Source organism: Oncorhynchus gorbuscha, linkage group LG01, assembly GCF_021184085.1.
Source record: "Oncorhynchus gorbuscha isolate QuinsamMale2020 ecotype Even-year linkage group LG01, OgorEven_v1.0, whole genome shotgun sequence".
NCBI classification, from domain to species: Eukaryota; Metazoa; Chordata; class Actinopteri; order Salmoniformes; family Salmonidae; genus Oncorhynchus; species Oncorhynchus gorbuscha.
The window spans coordinates 74,958,482-74,983,353 of record NC_060173.1 but is presented as its reverse complement, the minus strand read 5'-3'; the positions used below and the strand labels follow the sequence as shown (position 1 = coordinate 74,983,353).

Here is a 24,872-nt window from a genome sequence, read left to right as displayed (position 1 = left end):
CTCTCTCTCTCTCTCTCTCTCTCTCTCTCTCTCTCTCTCTCTCTCTCTCTCTCTCTCTGCTATAGACAGTGGGCTGTGCTGACCCGACCATCTGGACTCTGTCTCTCTCCACGGCTTCCTGTGAATCATCCACCAACGTCTTGTTTATCAAGACAAGGATCACATCAAAATAAGGATTGGCACTTTTACAACTTTAGGTAAACTGCACATAAAGTGCAGAAAGTTACCGGAGGAAGGAGAAAGGAGTTGCTCGAGGCATTATTGATAAACAATCTGAGGAGAGAAATGGGTTGGAGATGGAGATCTGAAGAGATGCTATGCATGGCCTTCCTTCAAAACGACCTCTAAGTGGAGTGGTCTCAGGTCATAGAGATGAAGATAAGGATGATAGAGAAAGCAGGGAGTTCAGTCTGTTGAAGCACCTGGCCCACCGGGACAGTGGTTGCGTGTCTCAAATGCCACCCTGCACTACTTTTTAACCAGGGCCCATAGGGCTCCTAAGGTCAATGTAGTGCACCATATAGATAGTCAGGGTTCCATTTGGGAGTGAGTGCACTGAGCTGACCAGGCAAAAACAGATTACTGTGGCTTGCCAGTGGCCTTGAACAGCAAACTATACTGTGGAGTATTTGAAAGCCCCATAACAGTCAACAAGAAGCTCCAAACCCAGACGTGTTAGTGTTGTAAGTCAACCCTCTTGCAATTAACCAGCTGTTTCATGACACAACATTTCAAGGAATTGTCTTTGAAGCATGGTACAGCTGGGGAGAGAAAAAAACCCCACCCTGTTCAAAGATCGCCATCTTGTGTTAAAAGACCATACTGTCCTCTGAGCTGGCACTGCATCTTGCTGCTGATTTAGTATCTTTTTTTTTTTCATTTTTTTTTACATGGAAAGGGGGAACCTGATCCTAGTTAAGCCCACCTACTCTGAGACGCTTGATACATACAGCCCTGGGACTCTCTAAAATTGAACCATATATAATAAACAGTCAACAAGAGGGCTGTGTTCAAACAGAGAAAACAACATTTGATTGGGGACATAGGCTAAACAGCATTAGGAAATTCCCGTCTGGAGTGTTGGCAAACAAAAGTGTTTATTGACAATGGAGGGATTGTCCTGAAGCCTGTTTTCTGTTGAACTGGAATTGCCAAGTCAACCTCAAACAGCAGGTTCCTCAATCACTCCCCGACCAAGCAGCAATTTTTTTTGTTCACCGTGAAGGATAACAAGGTCTACTTTTACTACACAGAGAGTTCCTCCCGGACAAAGTAATGATACACTGAAGGTAATTGCGTTACTCACGTACTCTATTGCCACCTACCTCGGTGGGCCCCTCTCAGTCAGTCCACCAGGCAGACAACAGCTGAACTTCCAGCTCCAGCGGCATGTCTCTCTCGTAAATATCATTGCTTCATCCAAACACTGTGCTCACACATGACTAGAACAGAGGTTTTACACTATGTGGGTTATAATTAGACTGATTACGATCAGATCAAGCCTCACACAACGCTTGGGAATGGAGTCGAGAGCGTCTCGGTGAAGATCAAGAGAGGTTCACAGAACATTATGGGTGTTACATTACCTGTGACAGTTACTCTTGCTCTTACACTCTCCTTTGTTCCTGGTCAAGATTCAAGCTGACTGACAACAGAGAACGATCTCCCTAAGGAAAGGAGCAAGCAAGAAGAGATTCACATCTAAGTCATCTAAGTTGTTCTCATGTCAACAGTTACACTCTGTGACAAACCTTCATCCCATATCGCACCTTATTCCCCATTTACTGCATTACTTTTGACCAGAGCTGTCTGGCCCCTGGTCAAAAGTAGGGCTGTAAATAGGGAATAGGTTGCCATTTGGGACATTGCCAAAGGTTCCAGTATCTAGAATATGCACCTTTAATGAGAACCTCTAAGCTCAGTGACTAGACCACCGGGAGTTCATTCATCATTGCCCTTATGATAGTCAGACATTACCCCAGGAGGAGCCATTTTGGTCTGATTGATCCAAGGAAATGTGTCTGCCTCATGACATATAGCCACACAGAGTGGCAGGCCTTCATTAACGTCTCTTTACAATCAACGGGCAAAGGCAGACACATATCCGAATACACCACATTCCTCAGGGCACTGTTCAGGGGGAGACGTGGAAAAGTACACCTCTCCATTGAAAGATGGCAGGCAGGCAGAGAGGCAGCCACATTAATACCAGGGCTTCTATAAATCTATCCACTGTCTATGCAGTTCCTCTGGCTCTACCGACGCTGAACCGTGGCAGCTCGAGGAGAGAGCGCTCCTAGCGCTTTCCCTGTCTGTGGCCTACCTCTGTATTAAACACTGCTGGCTCCACTGAAATGTGAATTCCTGGAAAAAATGAACTTGTGTCAACTTGCAAGGCTCAAACTAATACAGCACAAGTTTTTTTTTTTTTACATCATAAATAACTCAAAACAACACATTTTTTTGTTGGGTGGCAAAATGATATAGTTGAAGCAGAAGTGTTGAAAATATATCTTCCAGAATGGTCATTGGAAGGGAGTGAGGTGAAACCATCCACCCTGACCCAGCATGAAGACAATTAATATGAATAACACTTACACAATGTGTTGAAGGTCAACAGAAGGCAGCAGTGACATACGTTTCTATAAATCTACTCGTTTATAAAGGGTTATGCATTTAAATCTCTGCTTTGTCTTGGTCTAACAAAAAAAGACACTAAAACAAGACAACAACAAAAAAAGAAATTTGAATTCATTGCTACACAGACCAGAAAACAAAAAATACAAATAAATGAAAACTAGAGTGAACAGTTTACTTTTTATTTGTATAGTAAATGCAGAAACTCAATTGCCAATTTATTGAAATGTATATAAATACTGTAACTGGAAAGTAACTAAATGGACATGAAATGAACTTCGTAGAATAATACAAGTTTAATCAATGAACAACTAAGTATGAGAATATCAAAATGATGTCTAAGAATCCAAACAAATGCTGAGAAATGATCTTTAAATCATTCAACATTCCATGACAAAATCCTGTTTTCTAAACTTGTCTTGCTTTGAATCCAGAAAGCAACAAAACAACCTTCTTCCATTTTGACAAGGGCTGTTTAAACATACATACAGTAGCAGTAAAACGCTCCTGGCAGCCCAACAAGTCCAAAAGTTGTTCTATGGGGAATGGATAGGCCAAGACCTTGCTTAGTCATGCATATATCTCACATATGAAATGTCACATTTGGTCTGATTTCATAATTTGGTCGACTACAACCCAAACTTAACATGGTAAAGTGACCAATTCTACTGCTAAACATACCTGTATGTAAAGAATGCCTAATATTTTAGTAAATCTCAGTCAGAATAGTTCAGTGATACCAAGTCTTTCTCCCTTAAAATGATATTCCTTTTTGTACAAAAACTGTATTTAGATTAAATTAAACACAAAATGTTGCTGATTCCACAGATAGAGCTAGTAGCTCTGAGAATAGAGTGATCCTGTGCAGTGTGTAGTCACTATCATGGTAACAATATGAACTATGAACTCTGGCCAGAAATCATCTGGTCATAAACCATGGTATATTGGCAATAAATTATAGCGATGTGATCTCTCATCGTACTCTCTCTTTTGCCAATGGTTTCTTGTCTTACAGATCCCTGAAAGGTAAGTAGCAACAAAAAAACGTACTCTAAAAGAAGGGTACGACACAGTACATTTCAATAACTTATAGCTATGCACATCAACAGAAAATGTACAGCGTGTTTGGGTACCAACACAACTCATGAGGAATCGTTATTATTATTAATCACAGTGAATGCTTTACCCCCCCCAAAAAAAAACAAGCAAGGAGATCTTATTTGCCTATTCTAAAGAATTTAGGGGAGAGAGTAAAAATAAATGGTCTTACTAACTTCCAACTCACTTCAGCAAGTTAACTTATCAAAGAGACCAATGTATGGATTCATTGTCAGCATTGTATGTGATTGTGACTGGCTATTCTGCACAACATGACTATACCTAACAAAGCTTAACATAACAAATGCTTTAATTGAAAGTGCATTACAAAAGCCCTTTATATTAAACAGATAAACATAATTGCATACTTTCTCGACACTGCACCATACAACAAAGAAAAAAAAGTCTGAACATATTGTTTCCATTTGCAAATTCCATTTGCAAACTACTCAAACAAACAAAACCAGAAATGTAACAAATGGCTTACATAGATAGCTCCAACATCCAAAGTGCTTTTCAGAGAGACGGTAGGCACGTTCCTCACCTTATCACTATGAGTAGTCTTGTCATAAAAATGTTCATAAATAATAGTCTCGGATGTCAGTTCAGCTCCTCACCATGAAACAAGATGGGGTTCGGTTCGTCTTCCAAAAACACAACCCCACACTTCCCTTTTTTTATACATTTTGTGCTAGATACAAAAAACCTGTATTCCATGTTGAGCATGTCCATTTACCTTTCACATGAAGGACATTTATATTACATAGGAAAATATTTGATCACCGTGACTGTATTTTCCACATGCAAAGTCATTATGTTTTCTTTACAAAAGTCACCCCTCGTAGATACATGGTTAACTGACTATGCAACGTTTTTCCCTAATGGTGGGTTGTAGGCCCCATGTTCTTAGTGGGTCCTAGCATTGGGTTTGAGGCTAGAAACAGTTGTTATGCTATTTTCTGGGTCAATGGCTAATTCTAAAGACCTGTGGCGGGTGGTTCACTGTGCAAACATGTTTGGGAACCACTGCTTTAGAGGCTAACAGCTCTATACAGATGACTGAGAATAGTACCAAACTTTCTGATTGTCTTATATGACATGGGACCCAGCATTCTGCTCTAGAAAGTTCTGGGAGCTGAAATGTAACTTTTAAAAAGAGCCTAAGTTCAGGGTCATAGAGCTCTATGTGGTGAGCACTGAAGTAGGTGGCCATTCTGGACTGTTCTACAGCTTGAGAGGAGAGTTCCTCCAGCTGTCTGTCCAAGATGATCCTAGATAAGACATTCATCTTTCAGCGTGCTCCTAAAGTGAACTGTGGGAGCCTGATCTCAGTGCATCATTCCTGTGAGGCTGAAGAGGCCTGAAACCAACCAAGTTCCTCTGTGGTAATACTAGTGACAGAGACTGAGCTCTTTCCTCACCGAGCACTTCTTACACTGCACCACGCAGCACCAGTGGAAGCGGCAGAGACAGTTCTCCTCGAACACCACCGTCTCGTCTCGGTAGCCACGCTCACAGCACAGCAAGTCACAGCCGCTCACGTCCATGGCTGTGCTGTTGCACATGCGGCCCCGCGTGCCCAGCGAGCCTGTCTTCCTGTTGGGTGAGCAGAAGTCGGGCGATTCGGCCGAGTAGATCAGGTCTTGTTTGTCCGGAGGCTTGATGTTCTGGCCCACAGGAATCAGGGTCTTGCCATCGTTGCCTCCCATCACCTTGGAAGCTCCATTAAACCTCTCCAGCAGGCGATCACCCACCTCCCGAAAGTGAGGCATCTTTTTCCAACAGGTACGGAGTGTGCAAGACCCGGACAGGCCATGACATTTACATTCAGTCCTCATATAATTCCTCACCGCCTGTAGTTAAGACACAGAGATAGATAGGTGAGATAAAAGCAGACACCATACAGAAGGAATTTACTCTCCCCCTCCTGCCTCTGGCATTCACAGAGCTCCCAGACCCTGACAATAGAACAGAACAGAGATCATTCAGTTATACTCGTGCTAATTAACCCTGGCTGCATGCACTGCTCTAACCTCTCAGTAGCTCTTTAAGATTACATTGTTGTTTCTACATTTGGGCTCCCTTTGCTTCTTGTATGTTATTTTTCCAAAGATGTCCTCCTGAGACTATAATTGGCCCAACTACACAGCCACTCCTCCCCATTTACCTGTCTCTGACCCCTTGGAAAGGTTTTGGCTTGTGTGACAGTGTAACATACTGTGATGAAGCAATACTGACAAGGGTGAGCAAGTCCCAGGAAATTCAGAGTAATAACCTGTAATTACCTTCTCAAAAGAGCAGACAACCTCCAAACTGAGTCAGTGTTTCCCCTATATTCATTTAGCAGCGATGGACCACCGCTGCTAAATTCTTTCCACCGCTTCTGCCGAGACTCACTTTTAAATCAATAGTTGTTGGTTCAATGACTGGAAGTATATGGGAACAGCTAGCATGTTTTTGCGCTAAGGCTAGTAGCAATGCACCCCTTCCCCCCACACACACACCCTTGCCACCATTGCTGAAAAAATACTACGGGATCAATGTTGCAATGTTCCTCTCTCCCTGTCAACAAGAAAGTCATTGTATTTCAATATTTCACTTTGTCTACATACATGTACTTAGTCCTTCATAAAGAGCTGGAAAAATCACAGTTTTATAAGGAGAAATATTAGCAGCTATTTGGCTTAAAGGTTTGAAAACAAACTGTGCGGCACACACTTGTTTCCTTGTTCAGAAACATGATTTTTGTTGAACTATCAGTTTACAGTGTTATAGAACTATTGTAGTGTGGTGCGTACTGGCGGCAGAGAAGTCAGGGGCAGGAGAGCGGAAACTGATTTACAACGGTGTCGTTTAATATCCATAAACCACCGTCAACACAACAATACCATAAATGTGTCAAACAAAACCAGGTAAATACCAGCATACCGTGCATAAGCACTACAAGAAACAATTACCGACGAGGACATGGGGGGGACAGAGGGTTAAATATACAACATGTAATCGATGGAATTGGAACCAGGTGTGATCGAAGGCAAGACAAAACCAATGGAAAATGAAAAGTGGATCAGCGATGGCTAGAAGGTCGGTGACTTCGACCGCCGAACACCGCCCGAACAAGGAGAGGGACCAATTTCGGCGGAAGTTTAGAGTCCAACTATGGCTTGAGGCTGTCTTGGATGATGCATTGGATGAAAGGAGGAACATTCAGCTAGACAATTAAGACTTTCAGCATCTGAACCTAATTTTCACCATTGTAAAAAAACAAAAAAGTAAGCATCAGGTGAACATAATCTGAAACATTTCAGAAGTATAATTTCCTGTACTTCTGCTTATATCAGGACAGGTCAAGTAAAACATATGAGATTAAGTGTGTTTGGAGTGAATGATTAAAAGTTAGCTCACCGCTTGGGGTGGTCTAGTGCTCCATAAGCTACTGCCTCTGGGGCACATTAACATTGTGCAACTGCAAGGATGGGTTCGATTACGAACCACTGTTCTTTCCTACCTATATATATCCATTGTAATAAAGCATGAAGAATTACGAAAGGAGTGGGACTGTATCACCCGTTATTTAAAAAATGTAAGTTTCACTCTACCAGTCGTCCTGCTTCGTTATTGTGGAGATCGATCAACGTCCTGATGTCACTCTTGCCCTTTTTCCTCTTGGCATCCATGAACTGCTTGGACTTCTCGTAGCCAAACTCCACGTCGTCTCCGCAGCCGCCCCACTCCCACTTGACTCCTTCGACAGAGGTGGTGGTGGAGAAGGAGGCAGGCCGGGGGGGAGCCCTGCTCCTGGTCGCCTCACAGCCACACTGCAGCAGCTCCCCCATACTGCAGGCCTGCGTTACCGCGTGGGTCACCCCAGCCGCCGTGATGGCATACACAAACGCTGTCTCCCGGATGTCTGAAAGATCATACAGACACAGACACACACAAACACACACACACACGCACACGCACACACACAGGGGTGTCATCAGAGGAGTGAACAAAGAGTGACCCAGGGCACCTAGTGCTTTTCCAATTTTTTATTTTTTTATTTTGTATTTAACCTGTACTTAACTAGGCAAGTCAGCCAAGAACAAATTCTTATTTACAATGACGGCCTGCAAATGAGTGGGCCGCCAGTGTTTTGTGTTAATGCAGGCACTAGTGTTATTGTGATTCAATCCAGAGTGTGACACAACAGACTTGAGGCGAGAAGAACCAACAACCTCTGCAGCATTCAAGACTGTTGTTTTGTGCGAAGGTGTTAAAGTTCACAGTTAGCCATTGATATGTTAATCCTAGCAGAACAGTAGCCACGGCCTTGCCTTGGCTCCAAGTCAGAGCAGGTCCGCTGGAGCCAAGGCCCAGTGAGACATGGGTGCCGGCCCGCGTAGATGGAAACAGAGATGTTGGATCCTTTCGGGTAAAACAGTGGGGTAAATCCTCAATACCCCTGGTATCTCAGACACAGCTGCAGGGCTATTACTGTAGAAGAGGGGGCTTACCCCCCTGGCCCAGAGGGATGTACAGCTGCAACTGCAGATTCCCCTGTTCTTTGTTACTTTGGAAAAGATCCAGGTGTATTTTAGGCCAGTTGTCGACAACATCTCTATTCACTGTTTCGAGCTGCTATATTTCCAGGAACTGGGGGAAGGGAGGTAGGTAGTTAGCAGTCCATTGTGTCGAAGCTAAAATGAATGACTTATTTTCTGGAGCTGGAAGACATGAGCGTGCAGTCACCGCTCTGCCCTGTTTGCCAATTCCATATCGCATGATTCAGTGAATGGGATTCATTAAATCTAGTGAAACAGAATCGGTGCCGTGCGAGGGCCCTGCAGACCAGCACCCTGTGATATGAATACCAGCTGTCTGTCTGCACACCCAGTGATGGCTCCATACAGGCCTGTTCTGTGTGTGTGTGGCGTCTCCCTGCCAGCCCCAGCCCCAGCTCAGCCCGAGCCTTGCCCCAGCCTCAGCCCATCCCAGCCCCAGCCTGAGCCCAGTCCAGCCCCAGAACATCCCACCTGAACACACCACATCGTGATTCCTCCTCACCTAGCTCAGCTTTGAAAGTCACCTGAACAGCCCCAGCCCAGCTCCAGCCCTAGAACATCCCACCTGAACACACCTCATCCTGATTCCTCCTCAGTCCTCCCTACATACTTCTCCAATAAAGCCCCTCCCTGCCTGCCTGTCATATGCATTGTGAAGGCCATTCCCTATCACACACCATCACTGTTTGTTCTCAGGTTCAACCAGCTGTATAGATCTGGAGGGAAAACAAATGTTCTCCTCCCAGGCCAATTGAGTGTACAGAAGGGGTAGAGCTGACTAACTCAATAACTTCTGTTGAGACTCCTCTTAGACAGGCCAGTCAAATCAGCTGCTGTTTCGGAAGGTTTCATATAGCCTGTGTCTCAAATGGCACCCTATTCCCTTTAAAGAGCACTACTTTTGACCAAAAGTAATGCACTGCGTAGGGAATAGGGTGCCATTTTAGAAGCGTCCATGGAGGGATTGAAGGGAGACGTCGAACAGTCACACCTGTTTACTGTTTCAGCAGGCGAGGTGGTACTAGAGAAAACAACTACAGACAACTGTTTAGAACCCCCCCCCCCCCGAATCTCTAAGGGGTTCAATGTCTACACAAGTTACAGTGTTGTTTCAGGTAAGAGCTATGTCCCTTAGCTTCGCTCGTCCTTAGCTACTACACCAACGTGTAATGCCATCATCATATCTGTATTGGATAGAAGACGTTCAATTCATAATGTTAAACGAAACTTTATTACAAACACAATCAAAAAGTGTGTCCATTCAGTTGTACAATGTGACCGACCCTCTTGACTAAGATGATTTTAAAAAACAGTTACATGACTACAAGAGAGAGATTATGAAAATGTATATCTCTTGATTTGAACACCCTTTTATAATTTCCTCCAAGACACAAATTCCAAACTTCTCCAGCAGCCTATGCCTGGGCTTGCCTGGGAGATCACTTGGTGCCAGAAGGGGCTTCACGAGGAATTAGCTAATCTTTTTTTAATACTCAATCTTTGAGTCAATGATGCATGGGTTCAGGTAAAAAAAATATATATATATGGAGGGAACCCAGGGCCCCTCTCTGTAGCAGTACATGTGACAAAGCCTGACGAGTTCGAATACTTTTTTTGATTGATTTGGCTTCCATGTGTCACAGTCAAGTTGTGTACAGCACATATCTCATAGAAAACCTGAAATCCATTCTATTAAGTCATAGAACAGTGAGCACACCAAGTAATCCCTAAAGATGCACAAAATAGACGAAGACACTTACTCCAAAACTATACACATTCCACCTTAAAAATTATGCATAGCCTTATATTGCATAGCTTTTACTATAATCTGATAATTGACTCAACGCAGCTGCTCTGTTGATCTCTGAATGGCGAAAACACATATTTCTTTCATCGTGCAGAGTCCAAGGCCATAAGCCCCTCTCAAGCCCTCAACTTCGAGCCAGAGGAATGTTCAAGAGTATTCTGACTGTAGCTGGACATTGGTGTTCACTGGATGCACACTACTGTGCCTTAACACAGGTGTGAAATAAATTATTATATTGAAAATACATGAAAAATCAGTAAGCTTAACAACTGTCTGCCCCAGTGGAGCAGTGAGAGGTTGATATAGTCCACAACTTTTAAGTGTTGGTGGTATGGATAATGAATGAATGTTCATTTATATTTGTACAATTTATCCCATGTCCAACTGGGATCATTTAATTGACATTACTATGACATTATGTCACAATGTCTCATCTCATTCAGAGTGGAATGTGTGCAATGTTAAATAAGTATGTTTTTAAATCATTTGTTTTTATATATAGAGTACCAGTAAAAAGTTTGGCCACACCTACTCATTCAAGGGTTTTTATTTGTTTTTACAATTTTCTACATTGTATAACAATAGTGAAAACATCAAAACTATGAAAGCAATGTAGTAATCAAAAAATTGTTAAACAAATCAAATTGTAATTTTATATTTGAGATTCTTCAAAGTAGCCATCCTTTGGCTTGATGACAACTTTGCACACTCTTGGCATTCTCTCAACCAGCTTCATGAGGTAGTCACCTGGAATGCATTTCAATTAGCAGGTGTGCCTTGTTAAAAGTTATTTTGCAGAATTTCTTTCCTCCACAATGTGTTTGAGCCAATCAGTTGTGTTGTGACCATGTAGGGGTGGTAAACAGAAGATAGCCCTATTTGGTGAAAGTCCATATTATGGCAAGAACATCTCAAATAAGCAAAGAGAAACGACAGGCCATCATTACTTTAAGACATGAAGGTCTGTCAATGCGGAAATTTTTTAAGAACTTCGAAAGTTTCTTCAAGTGCAGTCGCAAAAACCATCAAGCGCTATGATGAAACTGGCTCTCATGAGAACTCTGCTGCAGATGATAAGTTCATTAGAGTAACTGCACCTCAGAATGTAGCCAAAATAAATGCTTTGAATTAGTGCAAAGAAACCATTACTAAGGGACACCAATAAGAAGAAGAGACTTGCTTGGGCCAAGAAACAAGGGCAATTGTCACGAGTTCGACCGAGGGTGTTTCCCCTTCCCGGGCGGGTGGAGCTCGGCGGTCGTCGTCACCGGCCTATTAGCTGCCACTGATTGTTTTTCCTCCCCCTCCTTGTATGTTTAGTGGTAGCACCTGTTTATGTTAATTAGTTTGTCTTTATTAGTCAGCCGGCCCGCCTGGTTGTTGTGCGGGATTATTTCATTGTAAACTTCGGCTCTGTTGTAAAGGTACGTGTTAGTGCCTGGTCGTGTATTGTATTTTTTGATTCCCTGTGTTTTGGGAACGTAACTTTTGTGAGCACCCTGTGGTGCGTTGGTGCTATTAAAAGACGCACAGCATTGAACTCTGTCTCCTGCATTTGACTTCACACCCACGACACCCGGAGCATTACAGCAATAAACATTAGACTGGTGGAAATCTGTCCTTTGGTCTGATGAGTCCAAATTTGTGTTTTTTTTGGTTCCAACCGCCATGTCTTTGTGAGCGGATGATCTCCGCATGTGTGGTTCCCACCGTGAAACATGGAGGAGGAGGTGTGATGGTGCTTTGCTGGTGACACTGTCAGTGATTTATTTTGAATTCAATGCACACTTAACCAGCATGTCTACCACAGAATTCTGCAGCAACGCCATCCCATCTGGTTTGTGCTTAGTGTGACTATAATTTGTTTTTCAACAACACAATGACCCAACAAACCTCCAGGCTGTGTAAGGGCTATTTGACCAAGAAGGAGAGTGATGGAGTGCTGCATCAGATGACCTGGCCTACACAATCCCCCGACCTCAACCAAATTGAGATGGTTTGGGATGAGTCGGACCGCAGAGTGAAGGAAAAGCAGCCAACAAGGGCTCAGCATACAGTGGTTGTTCCACTAAAAGTTTTGCGATTAGGCTTCGGGACTTAGAGGTAATTTGTGGTTTAGTGCGGTACCCTGCGTCACCACTTCATTGCTCCAGACCAGCGCAAGGGGGAGTTAGAGCACTGATCATGCTTTTGGGTCCTACTGTGTCTCTAACTGACAATGAATGGGTGGCTTAAATCTAAATAGAAACGGATAATTGTGCACAACTTCAGTATTACTTACTAAAATTGTTGTTACACTAAGGTTTTTATTATTTTATTTTGTTAGGATTATTTTGGTTTTACTGTAGTACTGTAGGCCACTCACGACCGGTCACGTTATACAGCGCCTGAGTAGCGCAACGGTCTAAGACACTGAATACCAGTGCAAGCTGTATTGTTTGCTACATATCCGTGCCGTCCTCGACTGGGAAACCCATGAGATGATTGTCGTTTTTTGGTTTCTCTCCCTCTAAAAACATGTCTCACCCCATGTTCAAGAATGGTATTTTTCTCCCTCATTTTACGTTATTTGAAAATGAAAATCTCCAAAATATTGTTATTTTTTAAACAAAGCAATTATTATTCATTTAGTAGAATTATATAAAATCCCGTTGGATATTCTCACAGATATTTTATCAACCCTGTTATTAGCAGGACAATATACACTGCTCAAAAAAATAAAGGGAAAACTAAGATAACACATCCTACACAACAATTAAATATTGTTATTAAATACTTTTTTATTTACATAGTTGAATGCGCTGACAACAAAATCACACAAAAATTATCAAAGGAAATCAAATTTATCAACCCATGGATGTCTGGATTTGGAGTCACACTCAAAATTAAAGTGGAAAACCACACTACAGGCTGATCCGACTTTGATGTAATGTCCGTAAAACAAGTAAAAATGAGGCTCAGTAGTGTGTGTGGCCTCCACGTGCCTGTATGACCTCCCTACAAGGCCTGGGCATGCTCCTGATGAGGTGGTGGATGGTCTCCTGAGGGATCATTTACATTACATTTACATTTAAGTCATTTAGCAGACGCTCTTATCCAGAGCGACTTACAAATTGGTGCATTCACCTTATGACATCCAGTGGAACAGCCACTTTACAATAGTGCATCTAAATCTTTTAAGGGGGGGGGTGAGAAGGATTACTTTATCCTATCCTAGGTATTCCTTAAAGAGGTGGGGTTTCAGGTGTCTCCGGAAGGTGGTGATTGACTCCGCTGTTCTGGCGTCGTGAGGGAGTTTGTTCCACCATTGGGGAGCCAGAGCAGCGAACAGTTTTGACTGGCCTGAGCGGGAACTGTACTTCCTCAGTGGTAGGGAGGCGAGCAGGCCAGAGGTGGATGAACGCAGTGCCCTTATTTGGGTGTAGGGCCTGATCAGAGCCTGGAGGTACTGAGGTGCCGTTCCCCTCACAGCTCCGTAGGCAAGCACCATGGTCTTGTAGCGGATGCGAGCTTCAACTGGAAGCCAGTGGAGAGAGCGGAGGAGCGGGGTGACGTGAGAGAACTTGGGAAGGTTGAACACTAGACGGGCTGGGGCGTTCTGGATGAGTTGTAGGGGTTTAATGGCACAGGCAGGGAGCCCAGCCAACAGCGAGTTGCAGTAATCCAGACGGGAGATGACAAGTGCCTGGATTAGGACCTGCGCCGCTTCCTGTGTGAGGCAGGGTCGTACTCTGCGGATGTTGTAGAGCATGAACCTACAGGAACGGGCCACCGCCTTGATGTTAGTTGAGAACGACAGGGTGTTGTCCAGGATCACGCCAAGGTTCTTAGCGCTCTGGGAGGAGGACACAATGGAATTGTCAACCGTGATGGCGAGATCATGGAACGGGCAGTCCTTCCCGGGAGGAAGAGCAGCTCCGTCTTGCCGAAGTTCAGCTTGAGGTGGTGATCCGTCATCCACACTGATATGTCTGCCAGACATGCAGAGATGCGATTCGCCACCTGGTCATCAGAAGGGGAAAGGAGAAGATTAATTGTGTGTCGTCTGCATAGCAATGATAGGAGAGACCATGTGAGGTTATGACAGAGCCAAGTGACTTGGTGTATAGCGAGAATAGGAGAGGGCCTAGAACAGAGCCCTGGGGGACACCAGTGGTGAGAGCGCGTGGTGAGGAGACAGATTCTCGCCACGCCACCTGGTAGGAGCGACCTGTCAGGTAGGACGCAATCCAAGCGTGGGCCGCGCCGGAGATGCCCAACTCGGAGAGGGTGGAGAGGAGGATCTGATGGTTCACAGTATCGAAGGCAGCCGATAGGTCTAGAAGGATGAGAGCAGAGGAGAGAGAGTTAGCTTTAGCGGTGCGGAGCGCCTCCGTGATACAGAGAAGAGCAGTCTCAGTTGAATGACTAGTCTTGAAACCTGACTGATTTGGATCAAGAAGGTCATTCTGAGAGAGATAGCGGGAGAGCTGACCGAGGACGGCACGTTCAAGAGTTTTGGAGAGAAAAGAAAGAAGGGATCTCCTCCCAGACCTGGACTAAAGCACCCGCCAACTCCTGGACAGTCTGGTGCAACGTGGCGTTGGTGGATGGAGCGAGACATGATGTCCCAGATGTGCTCAATTGGATTCAGGTCTGGGGAATGGGCGGGCCAGTCCATAGCATCAATGCCTTCCTCTTGCAGGAACTGCTGACACACTCCAGCCACATGAGGTCTAGCATTGTCTTGCATTAGGAGGAACCCAAGGCCAACCGCACCATCATATGGTCTCACAAGGGGTCTGAGGATCTCATCTCGGTACCTAATGGCAGTCAGGCTACCTCTAGCGAGCACATGGAGGGCTGTGCGGCCCCCCAAAGAAATGCCATCCCACACCATGACTGACCAACCGCCAAACCGGTCATGCTGGAGGATGTTGCAGGCAGCAGAACGTTCTCCACGGCATCTCCAGACTCTGTCACGTCTGTCACATGTGCTCAGTGTGAACCTGCTTTCATCTGTAAAGAGCACAGGGCGCCAGTGGCGAATTTGCCAATCTTGATGTTCTCTGGCAAATTCCAAACGTGCTGCACGGTGTTGGGCTGTAAGCACAACCCCCACCTGTGGACGTCGGGCCCTCATACCACCCTCATGGAGTCTGTTTCTGAACATTTGAGCAGACACATGCACATTTGTGGCCTGCTGAAGGTCATTTTGCAGGGCTCTGGCAGTGCTCCTCCTGCTCCTCCTTGCACAAAGGCGGAGGTAGCGGTCCTGCTGCTGGGTTGTTGCCCTCCTACGGCCTCCTCCACGTCTCCTGATGTACTGGCCTGTCTCCTGGTAGCGCCTCCATGCTCTGGACACTACGCTGACAGACACAGCAAACCTTCTTGCCACAGCTCGCATTGATGTGCCATCCTGGATGAGCTGCACTACCTGAGCCACTTGTGTGGGTTGTAGACTATGTGTCATGCTACCACTAGAGTGAAAGCACCGCCAGCATTCAAAAGTGACCAAAACATCAGCCAGGAAGCATAGGAACTGAGAAGTGGTCTGTGGTCACCACCTGCAGAACCATTCCTTTATTGGGGGTGTCTTGCGAATTGCCTATAAATACCACCTGTTGTCTATTCCATTTTCACAACAGCATGTGAAATGTATTGTCAATCAGTGTTGCTTCCTAAGTGGACAGTTTGATTTCACAGAAGTGTGATTGACATGGAGTTACATTGTGTTGTTTAAGTGTTCCCTTTATTTTTTGAGCAGTGTATATATTGTTCATGGCTCCCGAGTGGCGCACAATGGGATTGCCTTGCAGTTCTCCAGTTGTATCCACTGAAAACGCGCAAGGTTCAAGGCACGAGGGCAGGGGGCACGGGATGGGACGCAGAGCCATGCACAGAAGACCGACCTAGCCCATGGGGAAGGGAGGAGGAGGAAGGGGCGGGGTGGACCCCATTCATTGTCATGAATAAAATAATGCTAAAAATAGTTTTTCAAAACGCCGTTATTGATCTATAACAAATTACTATGGGAATAAATATCACTGAATTACAGAAATATCCTCCAATCCTTAATATGTAATTATTGGAGGAGAGTCATGTCATATTTTTCGACATACTGTAGGCCTACCATAGGTGACATGAGTCTAACTAGTGTTGAGTAATGTGCTGTTAAAAGTGGTGTAGGTCTTATTTATTTAAAGAGCATATTGGAGTTAGTGTAACCTTTATTTAACTAGGCAAGTCAGTTAAGAAAAAAAATTCTTATTTACAAGGACAGCCTACTCCTTCTTCTTCGACATCAGGGAATTGAACCCCGGTCTCCCGCACAAAACAGAGATTCTTTAGCTAAATAGCCCAGTATTGTATTTTTTTTCTGGACACTCTTCCATAAAGCCCAGCTCTGTGGAGTGTACGGCTTAAAGTGGTCCTACGGACAGATATTCCAATCTCCACTGTGGAGGTTTGCAGCTCCTTCAGGGTTATCTTTGGTCTCTTTGTTGCCTCTCTGGTTAATGCCCTCCTTGCCTGGTCTGTGAGTTTTGGTGGGCGGCCCTCTCTTGGCAGGTTTGTTGTGGTGCCATATTCTTTACATTTTTTAATAATGGATTTAATGGTGCTCTGTGGGATGTTCAACGTTTCTGATATTGTTTTATAACCCAACCCTGATCTGTAGTTCTCCACAACTTTGTCCCTGACCTGTTTGGAGAGCTCCTTGGTCTTCATGGTGCTGCTTGCTTGGTGGTGTCCCTTGCTTAATGGTGTTGCAGACTCTGGGGCCTTTCAAAACAGGTGTATATATACTGAGATCACGTGACAGATCATTGGACACTTAGATTGCACACAGGTGGACTTTATTTATCTAATTATGTGACTTTTGAAGGTAATTGGTTGCACCAGATATTATTTAGGGGCTTCATAGCAAAGGGGGTGAACACATGCACACACTACTTTTACGTAAAAAAAAAATAATAATTCTTTTGAAACAAGTTATTTTTTAATTTCACTTCACCAATTTTGACTATTTTGTGTATGTCCATTACATGAAATTCAAATAAAAATCAATTGAAAATACAGGTTGTAATGCAACAAAATTGGAAAAACGCCAAGGGGGATGAATACTTTTGAAAGGCACTGTGTTACCACTCATTTTGACATCTTCGGAGATGAGAATCGTAGGCTGAACAATAATAGGCTACGGACCTAGAAAGCCGGAGCTTATTCAGAAGTCCCATTGTGTTACGACCGGTTGTAAATATATGGTGTAGGCTAGGTTCCATAAGGCTAGGTCCCGAGTTGGGGTGTTCCTCTGCGAGATCCATGTCAATATATGGTGTAGGGTAGTTCCGTAAGGATAGGTCCAGAGTTGGGGTGTTCCTCTGCGAGATCCATGAGTGTCACTACAGTGTTGGGTAGGTTCTGTGAAGGACAGGTCCCTAGTGGGGGAATTCTGAAAGAGGGACGAAAGTCTCAGCCACAGTGGCCATGAAGCCGAAGGGGTGTGTGTGTGTGTGTGTGTGTGTGTGTGTGTGTGTGTGTGTGTGTGTGTGTGTGTGTGTGTGTGTGTGTGTGTGTGTGTGTGTGTGTGTGTGTGTGTGTGTGTGTGTGTGTGTGTGTGTGTGTGTGTTTGAAGATGATTCATGTGTAGTAGCAGTAGCAGTAAAGAGAGATTGGTTTATGCCTTAGTGGTGCGGGGAAATGTGACAGATTAGGTGAATTGACAGACACAAAAGTATCATCTAGCACCAAAAGGTGGAGTATGGTGTAGTGGCCAAACTATTGATAGCCTAAGCTGTTACTACTCAACACTGTTGGGGGGTGACGCCGAGTCAGTTATAATGGATATGGTTTTTAGAAGCCAGTGTAACTGTATAGCTTCCGTCCCGCTCCTCGCCCCTACCTGGGTTCGAACCAGGGACCCTCTGCACACATCGACAACAGCCACCCTTGAAGCATCGTTACCCATCGCTCAACAAAAGCTGCAGCCCTTGCAGGGCAAGGGGAATAACTACGTCAAGGTCTCAGAGCGAGTGATGTCACCGATTGAAACACTATTAGCGCACACCCCACTAACTAGCTAGCCATTTCACATCGGTTACACCAGGAGACTCCCGGAGTGGGATGGGTAGAAAGGCAAAATGTTACCAAAGCATTAGAATTGCAAAAAAAGGCATTTGACCAGCACCAAGAACCAAATAAATGGTGGAAAAAATTTGCCAAATTGGACAAAATTGCTACACACTATCCCTTAGATAGAACGTTTAAAACCAGCCAAAAATGCAATCATAGTGTGGAATATTGAAATCAGAGAATGGTCCAAACTACAATATGCAGTCATCCTAACCATGGCATTTTATCAGCAGCGGATAAAACTGGAAAAAGGGAAAAATGGAGACCTGCAAGGTCAAATGGAGCAGGCAGTGGACAAGAATGAGACGACAAATAAGAAACTAGGCGTATCCGAAGGGAGTGCGCATAGATTAGATCAGGGGTGTCCAACCCTGTTCCTGGAGAGCTACCTTTCTGTATGTTTTCGCTCAAACCCCAGTTGTAACTAACCTGGTTCAGTTTATCAACCATCTGATTATTAGAATCAGGTGTGCTAGATTAGGGTTGGAGTGAAAACCTACAGGATGGTAGCTATCCAGGAACGGGGTTGGAGAGCCCTGGATTAGATGAACAAAAGCAGGAATTGGCTGTTGCGCTAGAAAAGAGTCAATACCTAAACCAGGAATTAGAGGGTGCCCTTGAGAATAGACAAAAACAAATAAAACAACTCATGGTTGCACTTTTACATTTACATTTACATTTAAGTCATTTAGCAGACGCTCTTATCCAGAGCGACTTACAAATTGGTGCATTCACCTTATGACATCCAGTGGAACAGTCACTTTACAATAATGCATCTAAATCTTAAAGGGGGGGGGGTGAGAAGGATTACTTATCCTATCCTAGGTATTCCTTAAAGAGGTGGGGTTTCAGGTGTCTCCGGAAGGTGGTGATTGACTCCGCTGTCCTGGCGTCGTGAGGGAGTTTGTTCCACCATTGGGGGGCCAGAGCAGCGAACAGTTTTGACTGGGCTGAGCGGGAACTGTACTTCCTCAGTGGTAGGGAGGCGAGCAGGCCAGAGGTGGATGAACGCAGTGCCCTTGTTTGGGTGTAGGGCCTGATCAGAGCCTGGAGGTACTGAGGTGCCGTTCCCCTCACAGCTCCGTAGGCAAGCACCATGGTCTTGTAGCGGATGGGAGCTTCAACTGGAAGCCAGTGGAGAGAGCAGAGGAGCGGGGTGACGTGAGAGAACTTGGGAAGGTTGAACACCAGACGGGCTGCGGCGTTCTGGATGAGTTGTAGGGGTTTAATGGCACAGGCAGGGAGCCCAGCCAACAGCGAGTTGCAGTAATCCAGATGGGAGATGACAAGTGCCTGGATTAGGACCTGCGCCGCTTCCTGTGTGAGGCAGGGTCGTACTCTGCGGATGTTGTAGAGCATGAACCTACAGGAACGGGCCACCGCCTTGATGTTAGTTGAGAACGACAGGGTGTTGTCCAGGATCACGCCAAGGTTCTTAGCGCTCTGGGAGGACACAATGGAGTTGTCAACCGTGATGGCGTGATCATGGAACGGGCTTTCCTTCCCCGGGAGGAAGAGCAGCTCCGTCTTGCCGAGGTTCAGCTTGAGGTGGTGATCCGTCATCCACACTGATATGTCTGCCAGACATGCAGAGATGCGATTCGCCACCTGGTCATCAGAAGGGGAAAGGAGAAGATTAATTGTGTGTCGTCTGCATAGCAATGATAGGAGAGACCATGTGAGGTTATGACAGAGCCAAGTGACTTGGTGTATAGCGAGAATAGGAGAGGGCCTAGAACAGAGCCCTGGGGGACACCAGTGGTGAGAGCGCGTGGTGAGGAGACAGATTCTCGCCACGCCACCTGGTAGGAGCGACCTGTCAGGTAGGACGCAATCCAAGCGTGGGCCGCGCCGGAGATGCCCAACTCGGAGAGGGTGGAGAGGAGGATCTGATGGTTCACAGTATCGAAGACAGCCGATAGGTCTAGAAGGATGAGAGCAGAGGAGACAGAGTTAGCTTTAGCAGTGCGGAGCGCCTCCGTGATACAGAGAAGAGCAGTCTCAGTTGAATGACTAGTCTTGAAACCTGACTGATTTGGATCAAGAAGGTCATTCAGAGAGAGATAGCGGGAGAGCTGGCCAAGGACGGCACGTTCAAGAGTTTTGGAGAGAAAAGAAGGAAGGGATACTGGTCTGTAGTTGTTGACATCGGAGGGATCGAGTGTAGGTTTTTTCAGAAGGGGTGCAACTCTCGCTCTCTTGAAGACGGAAGGGACGTAGCCAGCGGTCAGGGATGAGTTGATGAGCGAGGTGAGGTAAGGGAGAAGGTCTCCGGAAATGGTCTGGAGAAGAGAGGAGGGGATAGGGTCAAGCGGGCAGGTTGTTGGGCGGCCGGCCGTCACAAGACGCAAGATTTCATCTGGAGAGAGAGGGGAGAAAGAGGTCAGAGCACAGGGTAGGGCACTGTTGTCACTTCAACAGTATTACAAATACGTGTGGAGGAGTATATGTAATTGCACCTCATCCGCCGTTCACCACATGCTACAAGGTGAAAGGTCACAGGTAAAAGCGGCAAAAGAGCGATATGGGATGCGAGAGGCAGAGGACAGGCAAATTACGAGTCTGGATTATAGTAGTACCAGACTGGATAGTGATTAGCATTATCCAGGTAATCGTAGAGATGTGCACCCAGTACGAACACACGAGACCCCGTTTACATATTGTCTGTGACAAATAGTACCAGGGGAGGACAACCCTATTCCTGATGACGCATATCCTCAAGTACGGATCCAAATTCAGCATCACCATCAGCCAATGAGCGAATTGGGTAGTATTATGGAAGAGGCGCCAGATCCAGTAAGGGAGGGACAGGAATTTATCAGTTGCCGGAGGAAACAGGGTAGAATTTTTGGGTTCCATGCTGGTGATTACAATCATATTGTACGCTCGCTTTTGCCAAGGGCCATGTTACCAGCACTCGCACGGGGATATCAAAGCATGTGACCCAGCCGACAGCAAACATGTGACCCAGCCGACAGCAAATTATGAAATTGAGGGATTGTTAACTAGTTGGGAATGTATTGTTTAGACGGATGCGAGTAAAATGAGTAACTGAAAGAAGGAGTACGCGATTATGTGGATCGGATGGATGATGCGTTATGTCTTGTCATGGTTCCTCCTGGCACCAGAGGGCGGTAGAGTCCGCCCTAGAGACTTTTATTGGACTCAGGTGTCTTATTATTTTAATGATGTCCCTCTTAAAAGAGGTGTGTTTTCTGTGGTCGTTGCGTGAGTGAGTTTGTGAGACTTAGTGTTTGTTGGCTTTTCAAGTGTACTGTGATCCCGTGGCTTCTGTTTCTCTGTAAAGTATTATGTTTATCCGTAACTTCTTGGATATAGGGGGCGCTCTTTTAATTTGTGGATAAAAAAACGTTCCCGTTTTAAACAAGATATTTTGTCACGAGAAGATGCTTGACTATGCATATAATTGAGAGCTTTGGAAAGAAAACACTCTGACGTTTCAAAACTGCAAAGATATTGTCTGTGAGTGCCACAGAACTGATGCTACAGGCGAAACCAAGATGAAATTTCAAACAGGAAGTGCCCCAGATTTTGAAGGCGCTGTGTTCCAATGTCTCCTTATATGGCTGTGAATGGGCCAGGAATGAGCTTACACTTTCTGTCATTTCCCCAAGGTATCTGCAGCATTGTGACGTCTTTGTAGGCATATCATTGGAAGATGACCATTTTACACTACATCTACCAGGTGCTCGCTTGGTGTCCTCCGTCGCAATTATTGCATAATCTCCAGCTGTGTGTATTTTTCCATTTGCTTCCGAGGAGAAACCCAACTGCCACGAATGATTTATCATCGAATAGATATGTGAAAATGTGAAAAACACCTTGAGGATTGATTCTAAACAACGTTTTCCATGTTTCTGTCGATATTATGGAGTTAATTTGGAAGAAAGTTTGGCGTTGTAATGACTGAATTTTCAGTTTTTTTTTCTTAGCTAAACGTGATGAACAAAACGGAGCAAATAATATTTTTTGAAAAAATGAACATTTGCTATCTAACTGAGAGTCTCATCATTGAAAACATCCGAAGTTCTTCAAAGGTAAATTATTTTATCTGAATGCTTTTCTTGTTTTTGGGAAAATGTTGCCTGCTGAATGCTAGGCTTAATGCTATGCTAGCTATCAATACTCTTACACAAATGCTTGTGTAGCTATGGTTGAAAAGCATATTTTGAAAATCTGAGATGACAGTGTTGTTAACAAAAGGCTAAGCTTGTGAGTGAATATATTTCTTTAATTTAATTTGCAATTTTCATGAATAGTTAACATTGCGTTATGGTGATGAGCTTGAGGCTGTGATTACGCTCCCGGATACGGGATTGCTCGATGCAAGAAGTTAACCACTGATTCCTTGTCTGGTCTCTTCTCTGCACCTGTGTCCAACCTTACCACGTCACAGTACTAATCTGACAACGGGGGACGTTACAGGGAATTGGAAGAGCAGAATTTAATATGACTGGGATTGCGATTTGTGAGGCTAATAAATTAAGGAAGTGGGTAATCAAGTCTCTGGGGAATGATACCACTGTGTGTATATTGTTACAGGGGATAGCTCATAGGAGAGGAATGACATCTGTGCACAATATAGAGACTACTATGATGTTTAACTGAACAACACACATACCCAGATCATGGTGAGAGTAGCAGAGATAGTGTTGTCATTTCAGACACTATTGTCAACTTTCAGTGAGGCGTTTGTCAAAGAAGGTACAACGCTTGAAAGAATAGCTACAGATCCCTGTATACAGGAGGCCATCTCACCGGAAGGGAAGTTCACTGAGGTAGTATCATCACATCTCCTGCAGAGTGTGATTAAGAAACATGTGACTCAGAGTTTTGTAAGGTTGGATACTCTTCCAACTCCACTAATATCTCCCACATTTCTAACAGCCAGCAAACACTTGAGACCGAGTGACAGTAAACAGAAAGTGTCAGAAGGTGGCTGCTTATCAACCATTGGGACCGAAAGTTAGCACAGTAACGAGGGTGTTCACAAAGGGGTGGGTGTGGATCGGCCTTGGGATGAGCGATGTGTACCTAACTGGAGCACAGGAAAGTATTATCCATTGTACCGACTAGCAGAATATAGGAGGTCATTGAAGATGTTGGTGGCTAGGGAACCAGGTATGAGTTGGGAGACAGGTAGGGAGTATCTGAAAGGTTCAGTCCTAGATCTATCTGTGCATTGTTGGGATATCATCTTCTGAAGGCATTGATGTTGAAACGTATATACAGTGCTGATTTACCTCAGGATGAGATAAAGTTGATTAGGGCTGTGTATCTCGTGTATCCCGTGAAGGAGTTTGGGAGTGAAGTGAAAATGACATGGCTTGGGAACACCTCTTGTAACCTGTGGCCTGACAGGGGGAAGTCTGGCATGAGGAGGTTTTTTAGGGCCTTCATTTTTGAGGAACCCGGCAGAAAATTATCCCAACGGCATAGAGTCAAGTGAAGAGCGAGTGGGAATCGTCATGTTATCAAACTTCAGTTTGTATTTGCATATATAATTATGCAAGGCTTAGGACATTATTAATACTTGTTATGTGTTGTGTTTCTTTCTGCTTTTCAAGTCCTGTGCTATCACTCTCTTAGGAACCAGAAGGAGGAAGTGGAGAAAGTAAAAAGGTCCATCTGAAATGGAGGAAGTCAAAAGCTTCAGCTGAAATGTTATTCTCAGTTGAACGACGAGAGATGGAAATAGCAGGGTGCATAGTGTAATTATAGATCAGAGGCCATAAGCCTCGGAGGTGTAAACATAATAATCAACTGTGAATGTTAACCATGTTTAAATTCCTGTTCATTTATAAGTAATTCCAAGTTGAAATGAGTTGAACAGTATGGAATTCATGTGCAAAAGTGGGGACTGTTGGGTACTACATTCTAAACTTGAAATATGAAATATCCCTATGTTATCATATTAGAACCGAGGGTATAGAAATCTACTGAGTGAGAGAGGGGAATGCAGAAAGTGCACATTCTGTCAGAACATGTTATTGTTATATATCAGGTATCCTATGGAGAGGGCCAGAGTCAGGTTCCAGTCAACAGGACAGTCGTGAGTTGGTGAGGAGTGAGGAATTTGGGCCAAGTTCAGGTCAGATGAAGTGAGAAAGAACACGCATCACTAAATTCTGGCTAGCAACAGAGATGCATTGGCTGTCCAGATGTGTAAGGGAGGAGACACGGCAAAGGAAGAAGGTATAAATATATGGGCTTGTGTAAATATATCTTTGTCTTTCAGCTGTTTGAACCATTGGGTGAATAAACTTGGTTTGAGCTTTGACTAGTTGTCCGTTAGTTTTTCACTCCATTTTTCAGAGCCTGACACTCTCAACCTGCTTCATGAGGAATGCTTTTCCAACAGTCTTGAAGATGTTCCCACATATGCTGAGCCCTAGTTGGCTGCTTTTCCTCCACCTCATCCCAAACCATCTCAATTAGGTTGAGGTTGGGTGATTGTGGAGGCCAGGTCATCTGATGCAGCTCTCCATCACTCTCCTTCTTGGTCAAATAGCCCTTACACATTCTGGAAGTGTGTTGGATAATTGTCCTGTTGAAAAACAAATGATAGTCACAATAAGTGCAAACCAGATGGGAAGGTGTATCGCTGCAGAATACTATGGTGGCCATGCTGGTTATAAGTGCCTTAAATT

The 24,872-nt window shown here is 44.6% G+C and overlaps 1 protein-coding gene across 1 annotated transcript in view; it reads right to left on the bottom strand.

Annotated features, from left to right (window-relative positions):
- Positions 1–2,805: 2,805 nt before the first annotated feature.
- LOC124042034 (protein Wnt-6-like) overlaps positions 2,806–24,872 on the bottom strand; it is a 33,178-nt gene continuing 11,111 nt past the window's right edge. The window contains exons 3-4 of the mRNA XM_046360312.1: positions 7,335–7,645; positions 2,806–5,588 (exon numbers count right to left, since the gene is read on the bottom strand). Coding sequence (XP_046216268.1) covers positions 5,127–5,588; positions 7,335–7,645 — 773 coding nt within the window. The 3' untranslated portion in view covers positions 2,806–5,126. The remainder of the gene's footprint in view (positions 5,589–7,334; positions 7,646–24,872) is intronic.